The sequence below is a fragment of the Euprymna scolopes genome, chromosome 2, assembly GCF_053919585.1.
Source record: "Euprymna scolopes isolate OS-2025 chromosome 2, ASM5391958v1, whole genome shotgun sequence".
NCBI lineage: Eukaryota > Metazoa > Mollusca > Cephalopoda > Sepiida > Sepiolidae > Euprymna > Euprymna scolopes.
The window spans coordinates 141,995,874-142,013,670 of NC_136483.1; the positions used below are offsets into that span (position 1 = coordinate 141,995,874).

Here is a 17,797-nt window from a genome sequence, read left to right on the forward strand (position 1 = left end):
AATAAATATCAAGTTATGAAATGGGAATTAGTTAGACTATGGAAATAGAAAGAAGTCAAAGCGATTCCCATTGTAATTGGAACGCTTGGGACCATAATGAAAAGCCACCGTAAATGGTTTAATCGGACTAATGAGACAATGTCTTTTTCAATGTTGAAAAAAAGCTTGCTTGTTAAGAACGGCGAAAGTGTTACAGTACAGCTTAGATGCCTGAAGTAAAAGGAATTGACCTGATGTTCAAGAAAAAATCCAACTAAAAACATCCAAAAGTTGAGACTACTATGAAATAATAATGATAATATGACCGCCAGCGATTAAAACACTCCATTAAAATTGCGCGAGCCTTTTCTAGCCTCACACAAAAACACACGTTCACATTTCAAGCTATATTACTTGTCATATACATACGCGCACACAAACATACGCGCCCACGTCCACACACGTATATATATTCACGTTTGTGTACATACACTCACATTCATGTGTATATACACACACGCTAACGTACACACATGTACTCACATACACGCACGCATGGACAACGTCACTTCCCCTTTCAAAGGAAATCCACACATGTGCAAAAGACCACCGGAAACACCTATAAAAGAAAGAGCAATAAGCGGCTTCTTCCCATGAGGACCAGCTTTCGGCATGCACACGCACGTGTGTGCCTCACACCACTTGCTACTATGTGGGACAAAAAGCCAACAAACAGTACGTACACTTTATACCCTTTCTCTCTCCATGAACTGGATTGACTTTCTCACTCTATCTCCCCTTCGGCCTTGGTCCATCAAAACAGACATGTGCGCGACTCTCTACTGAACTTAACCCTCTCTTTCTACAGGCCGGCTTGCCACTTAGCGTTTCTCTATTGCATTCCCCTTTCCTTCCACACGCGTAGTCGTCAACGGCCGAATGAACATGTGTACACCCAAGACTTTCATTTCTCAACAGAAAATAAACGACATGTTTTTTTTATTCCAGCATTTAAGTTCTTTGTTTCCTTCACTCAATTCGTTTCATTATTTTTTCTTGTATCGAGTTTAGGGTATTTATATCCTAGTCTTCTACAAAATTAAATTCTTTAAAAAATAAATTATTTTAGAAAAAGAATGTTTAAGAGGAAGAATCAATGTTTTCCAGGTACTTATACAGAATACGGGTCGTGCTAAAATAATGTTATTTAAAAACCCATTCTTAATAGGGGGAGGGGGTGTTTTGTAACTATTCTGTATTTTTACCTAAGAATTTAATAAACACAAGATACCGTAAAACCTGAATTTAACTTTAAAATACTAAAATTAAAAATAAATAAATAAAGCTGACGTACACGAGCGAGGCCGAAGCCGAGACCCCTCTAGCGAAATACGCATCGGCTCCAATGTTGTACGCAGTTTGTTCGAGGGAGCTTTAATTATTACGAAAAGGAAAGAAGTTTGGCATGTGTGGCCTGTTTTTTTTTTTTTTTGCTTGATTATTTTTTTATATGTTTTATTTATATTTTTTTCGTGTTTTTTTGAAGGTGGGAGAGGGGAGGGATACATTTTTTGACCGTGTTTTTTTGGGATATATATATATATATATATATATATATATATATATATATATATATATATATATATATATATATATATATATATATATGTATGTATTTTGCCGTGTTTTTTTTCTGTTTGGATGGATATTTTTTGTTTGGTCGGGAGATGAATATTTTTTCTTTTTGGTCGGAGATTATAGTTATTAGGAAAATGGGTGCAAATTAAGATTTGTATCCATCCTCTCCACCCCCCCCCCAAAAAAAAACACAGCAAGAAAAGTATCCATAAAAAAGTTCCCCCCCCCCAAAAAAAAACAATATCAAAATAATCAGAAAAGCGCAAAGTTCAAGCAAAAATTTAAAAAAAAAAAAAAAACAAGGCCAAAATTTCTTTCCTCGAAATAATGAAGGCTCCCTCGAACGAACTACGTACAACATCGGAGCCGATGTGACTTTCGCTATAGGGGCCTCCAGGCCTCACTCGTCAAAAAAAAAACAAAAAAAAAACAAAAAAAAAACAAACACAATACCTTCTCTGCATAAGTACCGTTTTTTTTTTTTTTTTTCAAAGTGCGAATGAACGACAACAACAATAACGAAAAAGCGATATCGAAATAGAGGAGATATTCTAACTACCCCTATGCTACAACTGAACCCAAATATGCATTTTTCTCAAAATACAAAAAAAAAAAACAACAAAAAAATAAAATAAACAAGGGGAGGGAGAAAAAAGTAAAGAAAAGAAAACTAAAGCCTCATATTAAAATCCAATATTTAAATCATTACTGTTCAGCGCACTTTTGAGGCGTTCCCGGTTTCTATGGCAACCGTTCTCGCCCAAAAAAGAAGAAAAAAAAATCTATGGTGGCCTTTACGTGCCTCTTTCGCTCTCGTCTTTTATTTTTTTACTTTCAGGTGTTATTTATTTCGTATTAACCCAACAACACGCCGTCTGGTCAATACATATCAAACGTAGTTTATATACAACAAAATACTATAAAAAGTAAGATGTCAAAGTAAGGTAAAAATTATTTTGCATGCAACTTTTATTTACTATTTACTACGCCCGCCCGGATAGAGCGTTTTGTTTTTGTTTTGTTTTTAATCTTGCATGTGTTTGGTTCCGGTTCTTCAAGAAAACAAAAGGTTTACAAAATTCAGAGACCTTATTTTCTTACCTCCCAACGGGGCCAAGTTTGACACAAGATCTGTTATTAATGTGAGATTCTCTCTCTCTCTCTCTCTCTCTCTCTCTCTCTCTCTCTCTCTGTCTCTCTATCTATCTATCTATCTATCTATCTATCTATCTATCTATCTCTCAAGAGCCGAAAGTAACAAAACAGGGGAACCAATTAACAAATGAAATCGATAAGCTAAACAAAACGCTAAGAAAAAATTGGATTGTCGTTCACGTTCAGTATGTAACTTTGAAAGACTAAAAAAAATGATGTACGTACCCGTCACGTGACGAAAATGTCATATTCCAATAATTACGTAAATTAATCAAGTAGGTTTAATTTAAAAAAAAACATTTTTTTAACAATTTTTAGCGATTAATAGGTATTCTTAGGCATTACAGAAGTACTTTTGACCTTTATTTCTATCTTGGTAGTTTGAATTGAGTAGTTTCCCTTTATTTATGGCGACCTGAGGTACAGGTAGGTACACTATACTCGTTTCTTGATCAAATTTGACTTACTTAGTAAACACACACACACACACACACACACACACACACACACACACACACACACAACTACTTGATCAATTTACGTGATTTTTTTTAATATGGCATTTTTATTCCGGGATGTACATCATAAGGATTTTTCTGTATTTTTTTTTTTTTTTTGTACTTAGGATAAATTCTGGACAAGATAATATAAACGATAAAAACTAGTTTCATATTGTTGTTTCTTGTGCATTTTAACATCTTTTGTTTTAATTTTTGGAGAGTTTCGTCTGCGTCAAGGGAGGAGTTAACAAAGCCACACCATCTCCATGTTAAGAATGGTTTTCTAAATTGGCACAGGAATGTTAAAATAGATAAGTGTCAAAGATTATTACATAATGAACCATTTCGAGTTAAATGAAATTTGCAGAAAAAAACATGTTTAAAATATGTAAATATGCTATCATAATCGAGATTTTTACAAGATGGCGTCATATTGGCAGTAAGGTATTATGTAAAAGTTAAACTGACTTTACATTAACTGAAACAAAACAAGCACTTTCATTACCTTAGAAAGCAATTTTGATAATTCCCCAAATAGTATTTAATAACGACTACTGCTGCTAGAATGTGAGATTTCTCTCACAAGGTTTTTGCCCTCGGCAGAATGGAAGAAAACCAAACAGAAATTACAACAAGCTCACCTTAAGACTTCAACGTAAATTTTATTAAAGTAAAAAAAGGTCCATGGTTGCAAAAGATGCGTCATCTTCAGCTATCTGCCACTATGGGCTGGTAGCGGCCCCGAAGGGAATAATAGTTTGTCTTCGATAAAGGCTGGATAGAATTCTCGCTGACGAAGTAGTGCGCAGGTTGGAGATATTGAGGTGACTTTCAAGATGGATACTGGTAGCTGGGCATCCATGAGGTGTCCTTCGAGTCAGTCCAATGGCGGACAAGGCAGGTCAAATCGCAGACCTTAATTTCGTCTTGACAGACATCAAATTGTAGCACAAGCATACAAATATAATTCGCCCTACTTAAGGGCATTGGTAATTGCAATGATAATGTTCTGCTCCACATTTAGGCATTAAAATGTCTCAAAGCAACAAAGTATTTTTCGCTGCCTCGATTCAAGTGAAAAATCCACGTCTGTCCAACTCTGCGTCTTTTTGGATTCTTATCTGAAAAAGGGAATATTGGCGCCGAGAACATTCTCGGCGGTTATAACATACAATTTGATTGATTAAAATAAATCCGCGGGCGGAGAAACCGTCCAATAAAAAGCTTGCTTATTTCTGCAGAAGAATAACACTGAAAGCTTTTACAAATTATCTATAAAAAGTTGTGGAAGAAATTTCATGACGTCCGTCCAAAGGAGCTAGCATTGCTTTTTATTAAAAATTAAAGTTAGTTTCGTACAAATATCAAAAGATACAGAACCAAATTCAACAAAGGTGGAAAATACGGTAAATAAAATATACGGACCAGAATAAAAACAGAATACAATACATGGGGATACATGATTGTTGGTACAAAACAAATTCTAACAGTATTTCGTTTCATTACACATCGTTTGCATTCTTTTTTTTTTTTTTTGTAGCGCGCAATACGAAACATTTTGCAAGAGTGAAAAGTTTGTAGAATGAAATCTTTCAAGAGTGGTACTTTAATTTTTCTCCAAATTTATTCATTAAAAAAAAAAAAACTCCTTTGTGACCATAATACATCACTCAGTGTAGAACAGGCATCTTTAAAATCTTTGGCAAAGCATATAAAAACAAGTGTCAAGAAAAGAAGACACTCCCAATATAATAGCCTTTTTTTAAAAATTAAATTAAAAATACTTTTAATTATAATAAAAAGCATCAATTTTAATGGTTTTTATATGATAATAAGGTGTTTTAAAATAGTGTCGAGTAGTATATTTTGGGATTCCCCTAAAATTAATAATAACAAACAAAAATTTGAAAATTATAATCTCAGGACTAGAAATTCATTTAAGCATATCTAAAATGAAAAAAACAAAAACAAAAACAAGCATCAATTTTAATGATTTTTATATGATAACTGTACCCGGCCACGCGTTGCTGTGGCTCAGTTTGTTTAAATGGAACACAAAAACGAAAAAGACAAAATATATATGTCTTATGTTTATGTTCTCAATATTTTTGGATACAAAATACTTTGAGGTGTCCCTTTTTCTGTGCGGATATAGAGATTGTTTTCCAACTGTAGAACATGCAACATATACTTGTCCATGTGAGAAAACATTATGGTGTAGATGTAAGTTACACAAATGTAAAAATTGTCCATGACCTGTGTTAATGGTTATTGCAAATGGCAAGCGAATTGTGAAGCGCAATATTCTAAATTAAAATGGTATATCCATTTAAATCATACAATGAACGTTCACTGCCTGTTCTTCCTGGCGGGTAACAGAAGGTAAAACACGAGGGTGTAATTTTACTACAGACATGTATGTGAACACGCACTGGAAAATCTCGAAAAGTGAAAAAATTTTAGCCGATTTTCTTTTTGTATGTAAGTAAAAATTAAATATAACGTTATAATTAAAAAGAGATATGTAAAAACACACACAGTGGAAATACTATACCAAAATGTTGAAGCAATCGGTTCAATGGTTTTTAGTTTTTCAAAAACTAACAAACCAAGAGTTTCATTTTTATATATATAGATAAGGTATTTTAAAATAGTGCCAAGTAGCATTTTTTAGGATTTCCCTAAAACAAAAAGGTAAAAATGATAATTTCAGGACTAGAAATTCATTTAAGCATATCTAAAATGAAGAAAAAAAACAAACAAAAAAAAAAACAACGAAATATTTCATTCTTATTTAAGGATGATTATCATCCGATTTTGATATTTAAGGTGCTACAAGTGTCTTGGACTCCAGGGTGACCAACGCCAGTCAATGTTTTATGCCTATACTCCATGTATTCCAATCCTATGTGTTGATATTAACCATATTACAAGCTGTTGTGTCACTTTGTACACAATCAAGCTAGTTTTTTCTTGGTCTACCCGCATCCTCACCCCTGAGGTATCGAGATGATGTGGAAGGTGTAATCAGAGTTTTTTTTTTCTGTCTGTTTCGATTTACTCAAAACCGCACACACCTCGTCTTCTCATGTATCGTTCTCTTCTTCCTCTTCTACTTCTTGCTCTTTTTCTTCTTTTTTCTCCTCAGTCGTCAGAAGCGTCGTCTTTGTCTTGACTACATTTTTCCTTCCCCCTTCTTGCTCACAGTGACCCGTTTTTATGCTAAGCTGAACTCTCGTGTGTGCGAGAGAACACGAGATTTTGCGTGATTACTTGGCAATATTAACCGGCCGCCGCCATCTTGCCATTTTTCTTTGGACGTGCCCGCTTTGCAGAGTGCACACCTCGAGCGTTTGTCAGGTAAGCCCGTCTGTTCGCAATTTATTACACAGAAGGTTTATTTATTTACAAGACTGTAATCCTCATTTTTATAGTTGTTGTTTTTCACAACGTTTCGGTCAGCTATTCCTCTGGCCTTCATCAGGTGGTTAACTGTGACAGGATAAGAATGCTAAGTCTTGTAACTGCATCTGCAGCACTTACTGCCTTTCATAGTTGTTTCCGTCTCACCATGTTTTGGTCAATTAATCCTCTGGCTGGCTTTGGGTGGGATTGAAACCGCTATCTTCAGGCAATGCTCACCTGGAACCATAGACATTCCACATCTCTATCCAGAGGAATAATTCGCCAAAACGTCCAAATTGGCCGAAAAGTCCAAATTGTCCGAAACATTCAAATTGGGCGAAATGTCCAAATTGGCTGAAACGTCCAAATTCGCTGAAACGTCCAAATTCGCTGAAACGTCCTGAAACAACAACTAGAAGATGATAATAGTCTGCAAATAATTAAATAAAATATACAAATTACTTATCTCAAAAAGAATTCCAAATGTATTAAATAACCTGCCAGCATGTAAAACAGATGATGATGATAATGAAATAGGCTCCTAAAGACAGTCACTGGTCCGTTTACATCACACCTTGAACAGTCTTCATGTCATCATGTCTGCCTTAAATAGTCTCTACTTCCTGTATATTCATTCAAACAAAGTAACTCATCTGACATTAACATTCTTCACAGCTTTCCATTTTTTTTTTTAAACAAATATCTTAAAGCACTTTGAAGAAAGTTGCACTTTATTACCCATCCTTTGTAAGCACATCTGCCCGTTGTTCATTGTTTTCAATCCATAAAAACGTCACTTCATTTCTTTCTAGGATTTTCCAAACAGTAGACTCTCTATACGTGTTGTGTTTTAACCTTGTGTCATACATGCCGAAAAGGAGAGTAGAAACTGGACCTTGGAATTACTTTCAACAACCTCGACCTTCTTGCTTCCCTAATTTTATCAAGTTAGTAAATGTAGAACAGTTGAGGTAGCAGGGTCAGTTTCACAAAAAAAGGCAGAGGAAAACGTGAAAGGAAGTGATAAGAGCTGACTTGAGAGCAAGTGGAATAAATAAAGGATCATTCCCTAAGCGATATTTCTGACAAATGGGGAAGAATTGCTGTTTACTGGGTAGAAATCTATCCGTCTTGTATTTTTTGACCTTGAAATAGTATTTTTTTTAGCTGCAGAATCACTCAGACGACCAAGCCAAAAAGTGCCATGTATGTACGTGTCATAGCACTTAAGTGACCCGATCATTATCAGAAGAACAAGGTCATCAAGATCTCGACCAAGCAGACCTAGGGCCCTGAGAGATGACTAGCTTGTGGTAGAAACACCTGGGAGATGGCTTACTAGAGCATCCGGCATCTGGACTGATGCCATCAAAAAGTGGGCGTAACACCACGTTGAATACGAGGAAGACGTACTTGGATAACTTCCCCCTATAAACAGGTTCAAAACTGTCATCGTCCATGATGGGCAGGTCCATGACGTATGCTCACCCTCTATGAACAGTGGCCGAATCTGGTTTAAGGAAGGTCAGGTGTGGCTTTGAAAAGCCAGCGCACTGGAAGAAATGCACTCTGACCTACAAAAAAATGCCGATGTGGCTTCATCAGCATTACCTGCAAAGTGTGCCTTAAGAAAATAGAAATAAACTTTGGTTCTCAACCTTTTAATCCTGCGAACCCTTTTCTCATGCATCAAAATCATATTCCCCCCCCCCTTTCAAAACATCTCTGAGACAAAATATTCATTCATACTGACAATAATGATTACTAATACAAATATAACTTAATAGCATCTAATATAAATGCTAGCAGAGATAAAATCCAATGTGACATTTCAGCAGTGATGGGCGATGCACACTATTTTTTTTGTGGCCCTTGATTCAGTTTGTGTTTGCTAATCAGTGGTGTCAATTGATTCCCCTTTTGAAACTCTGAAATTTCCCACAGAGCGGAAATTCCCCCTGGTTGAGAACAACTGACCTTCTAGAACCAAACAGAATCATACCTCAGTCTGTCAGACTGAGTGTCAAAAATGTATCCTTTCTGGTCAGAGTGAACCTAGGAATAATGGGAACTAAGGGGCGATTCCACATTCTCCAAAGCTGCAAAAATTGGAGCCTCGCTTAATGTCATAACCAAAGTGATGACCATCGATGTGTAAACTAAAATACTTTGAAAAAGGTATAAAGTACTACCGGCCATTATTGTAAATGTTTCCCCATTCAGAGACATTCACTAATCCATTTACTTCACACACTGAACAGTTGTTAAATAGTCTCTACTTCCAGGGAAGTAACTCATCTGACAACTACCTACAACGTGTCAACAAGACTCAGTTGTTTATATGATGAGTTCTGGAATCAAAGAATTGGTCGATTATAATGGCACAGGAATGTTTATGCAATTAAAACATTTTCATGCAATTAAAATATTTGATGTAATTTGTCTATTTAGAGTATATATATATATATATATATATATATATATATATATATATATATATATATATATATATATATATATACTAGCAAAAGTACCCGTCGTTGACTGGGTTGAAAAACAGCCTACAGAAAATGGACTCTGATTATAAAAGTATGATAGGTTATGAAAAGGAAGGGTTGTAAAGAGATAGCTTTGAATTTGGGGATATCAAAACCAAAGCAAAATATGATGAAAGTAAAAATAAAATAGATAAACCCCATAATTTATTATACCATGCCTCTTCACACTGAAACACTTATCACAATAGTCTGTGGATCTATATTAAAAAACCTTGTTATACTTTGTGACATATTTCCATTCTATGGAGGTGAGGCGCGAACAAACACTCCATAATTCTATTATACCATATTTCTTCAAACCGAAACATAATTATCAAAGTATACTTACACAGATAGATATGAAAAGTCTTTATTAAAGTTTGTGCCTATTTCCATTCTATGGAGGCCATGCGCGAACGCAGACCCCACAATTTTATTATACCATCCCTATTTAAGTTAAAACATACTTATCAAAGGATTCTTATGTACATCTATATCAAAAACACTTGTAAACGTTTTTTTTTTTAAATTTTTCAACTTTTTATTTCCATACTTTGTGGACCAGGCGCGAATGCAGACCCCACAATTTTAATGAACAACCATTCTGCCAGATCAAACGTACCCATTCCGCTTTCTCGATACATCTATCATTATATGTGATCAGTTTTCTAAAATAGTCAACCATATAGGAGCCTATTCGTGACCACACACACACACACACACACACACACACACATTCAGCTTTATATTATATATATATATATATATATAATTTGTAGGAAACGATTCCAATTCAAAAATATAAACAGATTGAAAGGAAAACAGGATGCACAAAAATGAAATTAGTTTTTCGGTTTCTCCCCTTTATTATTTATATTAATAAAAAAATGGGAAAAGGAAGGAAGAGAGAAAAAAAAATCCAATCCTTTATTGGTTTTTACTATCGTTGCTGCTGCTATTATTATTATTATTATTGTTATTGTTATTGTTGTTGTTATTATTACTATTATTATTATTAGTAGTAGTAGTGGTGGTGGTGGTATGTTTTTATTATTGCTGTAGTTGTTGTTGTAGGTGTTTTTTGCTGCGATTGTTATTGTTGTTGTTACTGTTGTTATTATTACTATTACTATTATCATTGTAGATTTTATTTTTATTGTTGTTGTTGGTGGTGGTAATAGTGGTGGCGTTGGAGGAGAAAGTTCGGGAGGGGATCTTTAACCTTGGTGGGGAACTGTCCTAGAGATGATGTCTCAATAAAACTATCGGTGGTGGTGTAACCTAAAATTCACTAACTCCATTTATGGGAGAATGTCAAATCCAAATATTGAAAATAATGACGTGAATGAGGCTGGAACATCTTGCGATGGTCTTACGTCCGGTAGGTGTCTCACTGGTCAACAGGGTGGGTCCTGTCGTCATCATACAACTGTTCGAAATTCTGAGGATGTGGCTGGATATAGGGGGAATGAGAATTGCCAGAGAGGGTCCGAAGACACGAAGGGAGTTGGAACAGGAAATGTCAAAAAACCATGGACGGATGAGGAAAGAAGAATACTGTGGGAATGTTTTGTAAGAAGTGGAAGTGTCAAATCTGGTGGATATATCCGAAAAGTGAAGGAAGAATGGGAATTGAAAGGAGATGGAGCTAGAAGTGTCGCGAGTTTGGTATCCCAGTTAAAACAAATTAAAAATAACAACCTACTTTTAGTGATTGCAGGAGAAGAGATTGAACGGATGGTTAGGAATGAAATGAATAACGGAAGTAAAATTGATGAAACTAGCTCTGATGAAAGAACTGAGAGAGTGGAAGTGCGGAAGGGAAATGTAAGCGATGATGGGAGGCGGGCAACTGAGGAAGGATGGAATCTTATGGTTAGGGAAAGTGATGAGAAGGAGTTTGAAGGATCTAAGGCAGATGAGATCATTGACTCTGAGACAATGGAACCAGTGAAAGGAGCAGATGTATGGAGGAGTGGTGATGAAGTTCAAACTTTGACTTCTGTAGAAAAAGAAGTATTTCAGAAGTTAAGAAAGGTTATTCTTAGAAATGAGATCATAGATATTCCAAGCATGAAGAGTAGTGACAGGTGGAAGGTGAAAAGAGAGGTAAAAATAGTTCAAGGAGTAATTAACAACATCATAAGAAAGAACATATCGATTACGGAACTTAACAGGCTTCTGTATGCAGCGTCGTATGTAATAACATATGACGCAGATTATCTTGGCTTAATACAGAAGAAAAAGAGAGAAATGAAGGATAGAAGGCCATACTGGCAGAGGCGGCTTGAAGAAAGTATTAAACGGTGGCGGAAAGGCATTGGTAGAATCGAAGAAATAAGAAAAGAAGTTGAACTAGGGCAGAAAACTAAGGATGAGCTTCAAAGGAGGCATAGATTGCTGGGAGAGGGAACGATAAGCGTTCTAACAATGTTGAAAGAGAAGATCCACACTGGTGGTATGAAAATTCGAAACTTTGTTGGAAAAAGTGTTGCATTTCGGCAGAACAACCTTTTCCAGAACAATCAGTCTCAGCTGTATAAAGAATTAAATGGTAGTAAACAGGCGGGGAATAACAACACTCCAAATGCAAAAGATGCAAGGAAGTTCTGGACCGGGATTTGGTCTGTCGAAGGGCGATATAATAAGAAGGCTAGCTGGTTGGGAGAGGTCAGAGAAAGGCTATCAGGAATACAGCAGATGAAGAACGTTGAGAAAACCATCGATGACGTTAAGGCTGGCATACGAAAGATGACAAACTGGAAGGCAACTGGTCCAGATGGGGTGATGGGCTTCTGGTTTAAACAGTTTTAATGTCTTTATTCACCTATAGCTGCTGCCCTGCAAAGGGTCGTAGAGTCGGGAGATATCCCTGATTGGCGTGTGAAGGGAAGAACAACACTGATTAGGAAAGATCCTACAAAGGGAACAGATGCCAATAATTATAGACCAATTACATGTCTGCCACTGATGTGGAAACTGTTGACTGGAATCTTTGCGGAGAAAATTTATGAACATCTTGAGAGTAATGGTGTTTTTCCTGATGAACAGAAGGGGTGTCGGAAAGGCTCGAGAGCTACCAAAGAGCAACTACTGATTGATAAAGCATTAATGCAAGATGCAAAGAAGAAGAGGAATCTCAGCGTAGCATGGATCGATTACAGAAAGGCTTATGACATGGTTCCTCATTCATGGATACGTGAAACACTATTGATGATGAAGGTTGCTGAGAATGTGGTAGGGCTTTTGGAGACAAGTATGGCTCAATGGAAAACTGTGATGACAGCAAACAGAGAGGTAATAGGGCAGGTTGGTATTAAATGTGGAATATTTCTTCGTTATCACCACTTTTTTTTGTAATGATAATGATGCCACTGAGCATCCTCTTGAAGAGAGAAAAACTGGGGTATAACTTTGGATCTGGTGACAGACGCCTCAACCATCTACTGTTTATGGATGGTTTGAAAATATTCGGTAGAAATGAAAAGGAAATGGAGAGACTGGTAGAACTTGTGGGACATACTCAGAAGACATTGGGATGGAGTTTGGGATTAGTAAATGCGTGGTGCTGGTGATGAAAAGAGGAGTAAAGGTTCATTCGAATGGAATAGTGCTGCCAAATGGAGAAATTATGAAAGAAATAGAAGATACAGGGTATAAGTATTTAGGAGTGTTGGAGAGTGTAGGCATCATGAACAGAGGAATGAAGGAGAAAGTCAGGAAAGAATATCTTAGAAGAGTGAAACGAATTGCAAAGTCGAAACTGTATGGAGGAAACCTAAAGAAAGCAGTGAATGCTTGGGCAGTCAGTGTTTTGAGATACAGTGCGGGAATTTTAGAATGGTCTGACAAGGATTTGCATGCCATGAATATCAAAACAAGAAAAATTTTAGCAATGTTTGATATATTTCACATTCGAAGTTAGCGTAGTAAAGCTGTATCAAAAGAGGTGGGAGAAGATTGAAAAGTGTAAAAGATTGTGTTAGAACTGAGGAGATGTCGTTGAAGGAGCATGTGGTTAGAAGTGAGGAGTGGATGCTTGAGGTTGTGGTCAATGAAGTGGAGGTATGTGAGACCAAGGCTGATTATGTGAAACGCATGGATAGAGAAAGGGCAGAGGAACTGGCTAGAAAGAAAATGCATGGAAGGTTCTTTCAGGATATAGCAGAAGTGGTTGATGAAAGATCATGGCAATGGCTTAGAGCTGGGTATCTGGCTAAGAGTACTGACGCTTTTGTTTGTGCAGCACAAGAGCAGGCATTAGGAACACGATTGTTCAAAAAAGTAGTTCTAGGAGAGGAAATTGCTGCAGAATGCCGGATTTGTGGTAAGACCTCAGAGTTAATTGCGCACCTTGCAGCAGGGTGTAGTGGACTGGCCCAGAGAGAGTACCGCAAAAGACATGATCACTTGGGACTCCAGATATATTGGGAGGTGTGTAAGAAGGTTGAGGTGAAATGTGCTAGAAAATGGTTTGCGGAGGTGCCTGATGAAGTGAGAACAAGTGAGGATGGCAAGGTAGAGGTATGGTGGGACAAAAGTGTCCTAACAACCAAGCAATTGGAACATAATCGTCCGGATTTGGTCATCATTGACAAAGTCTCAAAAAACTGGCAGATTGTAGACTTTTTAGTACCCTGGGACAGGAATGTGAGAGAGAAGGAGAATGAGAAGTGGAACAATTATGCTCCATTGGCCTTGGAGATAAGGCGTATACACGGGGTTAAAACACAAATAATCCGGTCGTAGTTGGTACACTAGGAGTAGTATCAAGTCGTCTGGAAGGACAATTGAAAAAACTACAAATCCCCGATGTTTTAGGCGGCCTTCAGACCTCTGCTATTATAGGTACCACCAACATCCTTAGGAAAACTCTTGACTTCTGGCCGGCAGAACGAGAACATGTTACCCCCATGAATTAACTAAAGGCTTTTGTGCAAAATTCCATACAAATTCTCGAGTTCAACAGAAAGTTTTCCAAGTTTAACAAGATGCACTTGAAGAAGGTCGAAACATCAGCCGAAGCATTGTGAAAATAACACTCAAAATGAAAACAGTAGTCCAAATAACCTAAATAATTCAGATTATAAATCCCCATCTCAAAAATTAAAAAACTTGATAATTTTGTTATAATTATAAATCTTACTTTACTATCAATGTGGTTTGATGAAAAGTCTGTAGGTACTCTGTTTTACAACATTCAAAAAAAATTTTTTTTTCAAAATTATATTAGTGGCGTGGTAAGGTCACAAGAGAGACAACCAAGCAAAACACACACACACACACACACACACACACACACACACACACACACACACACACACACACACAAAAACAAAAAAAAACGAAGCAAAATTTATCCCAAAGCAGCAAAACTAAAGCTGGCTTGCCATAACAATATATATATACAAATGTAGGCAAATTTGGGCATATTTTATTGGTTTGAAAATATAGGTTCTTTTTTATCAATAGTCATAAAATTTTAATCATACAATAGTAATATAATTTTCAAAAAGCTTTCAAATTTTCATGTAGTTTCGTCACATAGAATCAACGATATGAGCATTTCATTATTCAATTTGGCTAACAGCGTAGATATATCCATAGCAATATATATATATATATATATATATATATATATATATATATATATATATATATATATATATATATATATATATATGTAAAATAAAATTTTTATTAACTGTTTGCTTTTATATATATATATATATTTAATTATTATAGTAGAAAATAATTATATATATATATACATATATATATATACATATATATATATATATATATATATATATATATATATATATATATATATATATATATATATCAGAGCAAACAGTTAATAAAACATGTTAAAAAACACTTTGAAAAAGAGTTAAAAACGTATTTAATTTGAAAAGGAAACACTAAATAAGTGGATAGTTCTTAATCCGCAGAGTTTCGAAGAAATACTTTTCTTCTCATCAGAGGGTAGGAATTAGCAAAATACGGGATCGGATTTTGCTTGCAAAAGTATTTGATGAAACTGCAAGTAAGTCAAAGATCTTACTTGATCACAAAAAGTGAAGCAGAGGGAATATAATGAAGAAAAATAATAACAACCAAGGAACTTCTCTAACCACTTTAATTAAAAAACTTAATTCTAATAATACCCCCTTCTCAATCAAATGGACTATCATAAAAAAAAGTTAAGTCTTATACTCCGGGCTCTAACTCATGTCGCCTCTGCACAACCGAAGCTATAACTATAATTACTTCCCCTCAAAGTAACAATATAATAAATTCTAAAAACGAACGGATCTCTTTCTGTAAACATAAATCCAAATTTAATTATGGTAATTTTGAAATTACATAGCTATTACTTTAACCTTTCAGATATATATAATTTTTCTTTAACATTATCGTTTTTTCTACTTACTTTCTTAATACTTTATAACTTAATGATCCTTTATTTTAATTCTTTATTTCTTCTTTGTTTGGCCAGTTTTTTATCTGCATTTTCTGTTTTAGTCTTTAAATATTCCTATCTATCAAATATATCAATCTACCTACACATTCATATCCTGTATGTATCTTTACTTATATTTTACTATATGCATTTACTTACATAGTTACTTGCTTTATCCGGAATTTGCAGATACCGGCCATCCTCTCCCCTTAATTTTTTTTTTTAGCGTCTTTTAATAACTCCTGCTAATATTTTCTTAAGTAATAACCTGTACATTTCAGTTGACCTCTTTTTTGCCCTATATTTTGGGCGCCTTTTAACGTCATCTTGTCTGGGTCATTTTGATATTTGCTTTTATATTTTATATTTTATTCAATTACCATTCAATCTTTTTTTCTCTTCTTCTTCTTCACTCATTTTTTTTCTTTCTTATTCTTCACTTATTTTTCTTAATTACACTGTGTCTCAGCAGCCAAGTTTAACGCATATCTTATTTTTCTTTTAATAATATTATTGGAATTCTTTACTCTTTTCCTTGTACCTATTTGTGATTTATTCCACGGATTTCGACCTTTTGGATTATTTTGGACCATCTTCCAATTATGCGATTTCCTTGTATTTTACTTGTGCGAATGGAAATTGAACTAACTTTCTTGGATTTACATTTTTGAATTTTACCGTCACTGGATACTTTATGTCTGTATATATATATATATATATATATATATATATATATATATATATATATATATATATATATAATAGGCCGCCCGGTGTTGCCCAGTCTTAAATTACACTTAAAAATAATATTTTGATTCATGCAGATTTCATATTCACTATTATAAAGCCAATTCTCTATTGATTATTATATTGTACCCAATATATAGTAGTGATTTTAACAACAACAAAAAATATGACTTCAGTGTCATCAGCTAGAATTGAAACCAAACCATTTAATGCTCCAGCCTGAGTCGTTACCGTTTGAGCTATCGTTAGACTGATAAGAAATAGTTAAAAATGAACCAACTTTAACATATATTTTAATGTATATTTGCACATGCGTACAAGTGCCCTTTAAGTCAACTTACGCCTGCCAAGATCCAATTTTTTTCAATTTTGACCTCTTAGCAGCTATTTTTGCCGGCTTTTATATATATAAAACAACGATCCACAAAAGATGAAATCATTTGATCCCCCCCCCCTCACACTGCTCTGCAATTTCGCATTTTGGAGGAGATGTAGTTTGAATATATATATATATATATATATATATATATATATATATATATATATATATATATATATATATTTCTTCAGTGGTGAATATATATATATAAATTTTAATAATGTTTTTATTTTTTGCAAGAAGATTATTTGGTGAATTCATGTTCGTTTAAAATGCCAACAGTTTTATTCTCTTTGAACCTTTAGGTGTTGCAGAATCCTAAGAAGTTAAAAATGTGCGAAAGTGATGCAGACGGCGTAACAGCTTTTGCGGCTTTTAAGAGATTACTTCGTAAACTTGGCCTTCATGAATTTCCTTGCGGATTTGGTACATGGGTTAGTAATAATGGCATCTTTACTCTTCGTATTCTGTTTTTAAGTCTCAAAAATGTTAAGATGTCTTCATAATAAGATATAGCATTAGATATCAACAACTTCTTTTATAATATTTTATTCATTAAAAATTAACAATTCGAGGTTAATTTTAACCATACCTTGTTCTTCTTTGGTGTGCTTCACAGTGACCATGCTTCAATTGCCAATTGCAATCTAAAGTCTTCTTACATTAATTTATCAATCATCTTCATACGTTCTTACAGAAGAGAGATGGTTTATTTGGCCATACTCGTCTTGTTAATCTGAAAGGCAAAAAAAGAAGAGGCTACATATGAAGGTTGAGAGACAGAAAGTTGCTTATGTTATAAGTGCATGCTTTAATCATTATTCATCATTAAACTGTTTCAAAAATATATCTGGTCAATCCAAGCAGCCACACCACATTAGATTCCCCGATTGCAATTCTTACGCTCTCAAACAATCATCTGATACAAAATCTGGCTGGATTGTCCAGTTTCCAATTCTCATAATACAGCTCATAACCTGAAGTTCATCTG

General features: G+C 34.9%; 1 protein-coding gene across 2 annotated transcripts in view; it reads left to right on the forward strand.

Annotated features, from left to right (window-relative positions):
- Positions 1–2,406: 2,406 nt before the first annotated feature.
- The window catches only part of LOC145296813 (leucine-rich repeat-containing protein 43-like), a 107,820-nt gene continuing 92,429 nt past the window's right edge, over positions 2,407–17,797 (forward strand). Inside the window, exons 1-2 of one of the 2 annotated variants that reach the window (XM_080142900.1) lie at positions 2,407–2,543; positions 17,112–17,240. In XM_080142900.1, coding sequence (XP_079999026.1) covers positions 17,139–17,240 — 102 coding nt within the window. In that variant the 5' untranslated portion in view covers positions 2,407–2,543; positions 17,112–17,138. Of the gene's footprint in view, positions 2,562–17,111; positions 17,241–17,797 lie in introns of both variants that reach the window. The other variant, XM_080142909.1, reaches the window with a different exon arrangement.